Source organism: Centruroides sculpturatus, unplaced genomic scaffold (genome assembly GCF_000671375.1).
Source record: "Centruroides sculpturatus isolate CEXI.00-Female unplaced genomic scaffold, Cexi_2.0 scaffold90, whole genome shotgun sequence".
Classification (NCBI taxonomy): domain Eukaryota; kingdom Metazoa; phylum Arthropoda; class Arachnida; order Scorpiones; family Buthidae; genus Centruroides; species Centruroides sculpturatus.
The window spans coordinates 391,667-397,197 of NW_019384353.1; the positions used below are offsets into that span (position 1 = coordinate 391,667).

General features: G+C 28.6%; 1 protein-coding gene across 1 annotated transcript in view; it reads left to right on the plus strand.

Annotated features, from left to right (window-relative positions):
• Positions 1–5,272, plus strand: part of LOC111638940 (coilin-like) — a 13,194-nt gene extending 7,922 nt beyond the window's left edge. The window contains exons 4-6 of the mRNA XM_023384725.1: positions 4,207–4,254; positions 4,364–4,440; positions 5,269–5,272. Coding sequence (XP_023240493.1) covers positions 4,207–4,254; positions 4,364–4,440; positions 5,269–5,272 — 129 coding nt within the window. The remainder of the gene's footprint in view (positions 1–4,206; positions 4,255–4,363; positions 4,441–5,268) is intronic.
• Positions 5,273–5,531: the final 259 nt, after the last annotated feature.

The window sequence follows — 5,531 nt, forward strand, 5'->3', positions numbered from 1 at the left end:
AAGAATTTTCAGAGTTGGAGGTAACATTTAAGAGCTTTGAAAATGGTTAATTGTCATGTTTTTGTATTACAGTTTAAGGGTTTTAAAGTTTGAATATTAAATTTTTATTTGTTTTATATATTTAAAGTTTAAACTTTAAATAAAACAGATAGTTTTGAATGGGTTACATTATACCTTATGATATGTATTAATAAAAGAAATAATTTAAGTTAAATTTTTTTTAATATTTAGATTGTCATGTAATAAATAATAAATATATAACAGAAATTTAATATTTTTTATTATTAGCCTTTTACGTGACATTCTAACAAAAATATTAAAATACAAAATTGGCCGATTATTAAAACCGATTAATCAGGGAAAATGGCCAATACCGATTAATCGGGAAAATGGCCGATTATCGATTACTTACTGATTAATCGGTGCATCCTTAACCTGTATTGATGGTAATGATTCTTGATTTTAGATTATCGAATTGAGGTTGAGATTAGGATCTTGAGGATGAGGATTTGGATTGTTGGACTGGTCTGAATCAAGAAAATTCTTCTAGGCACAGTGGAAAGTAACGTGAAAATCCAACAGAGTACTGATTGAGCACAGAAATTTGCACTGACATGGGAAAAATTTTGATGACTTTAATCTAAGAGTGACTGGCGACAACTGACTTTTCAGCCATCAAATCTGATATCAGTGCGACATCACCTGGCTAAGAGGTCAGCAGATCACGGGAATGCATCACTTTTGCCATTGAGAAAATGTAAAGGGATATTTTCTTGGGTAGCTGAGGACAACAATTGTTGAGCAAGTATGACGACAGTGACGATTGATTTTTGTTAAAATTCGGAGTATCACAAATGATTCAGTAGAATAGACAAAACCAAAATAGAGTAGATTCTGCTTAGGTTCGGCACAACAACACTGAAAGGTTGCTGACCCCTGTTCTATGCAATATATCGATCTTCCACTCATTAATTTGTAAATAGTTATGTTGGAAAAGGCAACATTTATTGGCCACCTTTATTATTTATAAAAAGACATTTGATAGTGTTTTTTTCTATCAGTTTTATTCACAAAATTAAAAGCATCGGCAATCTCTGACAAATTCATTAAAGTCATTCAAAGTTTATTTACAAGACTAGAAGCCTGGATAGTTACAAGTTTAGGAACCACAAATAGTTTTACATAGTGCTTTTTCTGTGAAAAAAAAGGTGGTGGAACGCTCATCTCATTACTAAAAATATATTATATGCATCGTACACAAGATTCGGCACACGAGCAGGACCATCTTAATAATTTTATTGCCAATCTTCTATGCTCAACAGAGTGATTCAATGTGGATCAAACATCAAATTTTCAAAAATTCTCTTAAAAGTTTTAAAATATATCGAAAAAAGGTGGTGAAACACCGTTCCATTGCGTTCTATGACAAAAAGCGCTGGTTTTACATTAGAAAAGGGTCTCCCACAAAGTGATACCCTTAGTCTTTTATTGTTTGTTTGTTATGGGTGACAGGTGAAATAGTCTAGATTTATCAAGGTGAGGATGTTATGACACTGTCTGTGAATTCTGGCCCATAGGAAATATTTTTCGAGTGCAAGCAGTCTCATACAGGACTTGGGTAAGCAGAATTAGAGAGACAAACCACCCATTCAAATTGTGAGTTTAATAATAAAAAACATTTATTTAAGCTAAGAATACAATAACAAACATAAACAAATAACTAACAAATCTATCAATATACATTCATCTCTATGTACAAAGAGTTCACAATTAATTCATAAATACTTGCACCTGGCAAGGTAAAAATTTATATTGATCGTCTGACTTGACACTTGAATTGTAGTATCTATGTCTTAGATCAAAAGTTGACTTAATCTCATCTGTACAATGGAAAGTTCTTGGAGGGTAAACTCAAATATAATTCTGTGGAATGTTGAGGTGGCTCTGAGAGAGACTTTTATGAGGTTTTAATCAAGGCAGCAGTGACAGTTTAAATGTTGCCTCTTCTTTTATATCTTTCCTTTCAAAAAAGAGCACTTACACCAAATGACAAATAAATTGCACTTTAATTAATTAATTAAACCAGTGTCAGTAATATAAAAAACTTCATGAACGTTTTCAGGCTTTACCTGAAGCAGAACTCAGGAAGAGCCCAAAAATGTTCATAAAGTTTATATTACCGACACTGGACAATAGGTTTAAAGTGCAATTTACCTGTCCTTTCATCAGATACATCGATGTCTAACCAAATTTAATCATCTCAATGTGGTTCCTATCAATTGTCCAATTCAACAATATAACCACACTTCCTTGGAGTAACATGAGTTGCATTCAAAGGAAGATGTCTTGTTTTAGATGGAAACAAAGTCAAAGATAAGATCTCATGAACTTCCTTGTTGAAATTTGCAATCTTTTGGTTTGTTTAACTTTTTTACAAATATTAATACAGATACAAATAACATTTTATATAAAAAACAACAATCCTGGATTCTCACTTATATAAACAACATGATGCAGGCTTTTGATGATTTAAGAGATTAAGCCATTACTTTGAGTGGTTTTGATGTACTGTACAACTGCTTTAGTTTACAGATGATACAGTTTTGTTGTAGACTACACTGGTCTACTTTCAAGGAAGTTAGATATAGTATATCAATACTTATTTTCTTTGGGTTTAAGGATTAACTTCCTTAAGTCATCAGGGACAGAGAGGGTGGCTAAGCAAAATCAGATACAATTTTTTATAAACAGTAAAGAGATTAACATTGTAAACAAAGTGGTATACCTGGGTATTCATTTATCAGTATCAGGTCCTTTTGTCATTTATGTTTTTTTTTGTAAACTGTAAAGCTTTCTCTAAGGCAAAAGTAATGATTGATATTTTAAGAAAGATGAGAAATAGCCACATGCCACTTTTTAAAAGAATAGCTGCTTCTCTATTTATGTTGGTTGGTCATAGTGTTTATCTTTATGAGGACCTTTTTGTTTTGACAAGTTTGATTTGATTGAATTCTCATTCTTTTGTTGCCTTTTTTTGTCTTGAGAGATAGACATTGATGTACACTATCAGATCTGAATTGGGTTTGGAATTTCCTTGTAAATGTTTTATCAAACTTATACTTAAATTTCTGTCAAATATTGTTTCTGACCCTTCATCTTGAGTTTGCAGCATATTTAGTTTTAAAATGACTGTCAAAGAACAGATTTCCAAAAAATAGTTGGTATACCGAATTGGCTTTTCCTTAACTTTAATTGATTCATCTTCAGAGACCATAAAATATTATAGCAACACAATTATATTAGATTTTACAATTTTTTTGCTGGAGAGGAGAAGGAAAAGATAGCCAATGCAAAATTTCACCTGATACACAGAAATATTGGACAACTGTCAGGGGTTTTTTGTTTATCATCATCAATTACCTTATGTTGTAAAGAAAATGATTGTTTAGGTGCATTTAAATAAGTTTCACTTAATGTGGACAAATTTCAATGTAAATGTAAATTCTTCAGATAAGTGTCTTTATTATACACGGGGCAATGCAGCTTTGAATCATTATTTATAAATTGTGAAAAATTTGTATCTTATCCAACTGATGATTGTATCACTGTTTGTAATTTCTTGGTTGACAAGATAGATGAATTGTTTTCTAATACAGATGAAACAATTTGGAAAAAAATATAACTTTATTGTAAAATCCATTAGCTCTATTAACCCCCTCCTCCTAGGGGAGATTTTCTGTAAGGAGTATATGATAAATAAAATAGATAAAAATAATGCATAAATTAGTACAAAAATTTTATTCTTTATTATTATTATATTTATTAAATTACAGTAAACACAGCATATGTAGAGATATTATGCTGAGCGTTTGTATAACAAATTTCATATAAACAACTTGAGTAAACAAATATAAATATTAACAGTAAAAGCAAAAAATTAAAATAAAAGTAAAAATTTTTTATCTTAATGTAACAGCTAATAAATGATTAATGTAAGTCACACAGATTTTCTGTAATTTGCAAAAGACGGTTAAATATTTGGTTTATTTAGATATTGATAATCTAACATCCTATTTAATACTTTAAGTCGATCAGAAAAAAAAAATGTTGATCTTTGATTTATATTAATTTTAAATTAAAATTAGTTTAAATAAGTATAATACCATATTTAACTTGATTATTTAATTACTTTAAATTAATTTTTAGGTTTTAGAACTGTCTTCATCGTATTGTCCAGAAATATCAAGTTATAAAGTAGATATTTTTGTTTATTTTTAATTTATATAAATTTGTTTTATAAAATTTATCTTAATTCACATATCTGAAATATAAAATATAATTTTCTATACTTGTTTGTTATTAGGAAGGAAAAATATTACAACATAATCAAGGGACGGATAATTTTGTAATAGAAATGTTTACTCCAAATGTAACTCGTACGTATATTTTTAAAGTTAATAATGTTAATGAATATAATAAAAATCATACGGTCAAAACTACAGTAGAGTCCCGTATAATGCATAAATAAAGCAAACAACACCCTCAAATTTTGTCGATCAGAGGTATACAAATTTTTTTTTCAACTTATAAGGTTAAACTTTAATGTTTAAACTTTCACAAATCATGTGATAATGCAAATTTTGATAACGCAATTTCCTGTAATGCATAACAAATCCCCCGCGTTGTACGGGACTCTACTGTACTTAGTGATGCAATATTTATCTGTTTTTTCGTCACTTCCAGAAACAACTTGCTTGATTATTGGCTGCCAGATATTTAGGAATTTTTTAGATTTAAATTTAAATTATGAAAGGTTTCATTCATGGCATATTAAATTATTTTATTTTTAGATTTCATTCATTCATAAATTTGCTTTTTCCTGTCAAAGAAGAAGAAAAACAGTGTAGATAGGAAGTAGGATAATTAATACCGAATTCATAGAAAAATATTTTTTCCCATGAATTCAGCATTAATTGTTCTAATATAGAATATATATTTTTGATTTTTTTACTTAGAGGAAATGCTTTTTCATTATTTCACCAGCCTAAAAAATTACAATATTAAAAAAAAATCATTTTAAAAGCTATTAAATCACCCAAATTTTTATATTTGGGTATTTATCATTAAATTAACTGATATGCAGGACAGCTGCAATTTTTCTGATTTAACATTTTAATTAGCCAACTATTCCAAGTAATATTTAAATTTTAAATTATTTCTCTTAGCGTTAATTCCAAATTTTATACTTCATGTAAATTTCTATTACAGATAGTTTTCTATCAGGTTAATATTTTTGAAGAGCTTGCTTCTGTATGCAATTTCAGTTCTTTTACTTTCTTGTTCACTGATTAAATTGTATTAATTAATGAACAAAATATAGAAATATATAACAATTTTACAGTCTAGCTTTAATAATAATATTAAAGCTAGAATGTAAAAGCAGATATGCTAAATCTGAAGAGAATTTTATAAAGAATTTCTAATGCCAAAATTGGTACATGGAATAAGTATGGAAAGAACTTGTTGTGTAA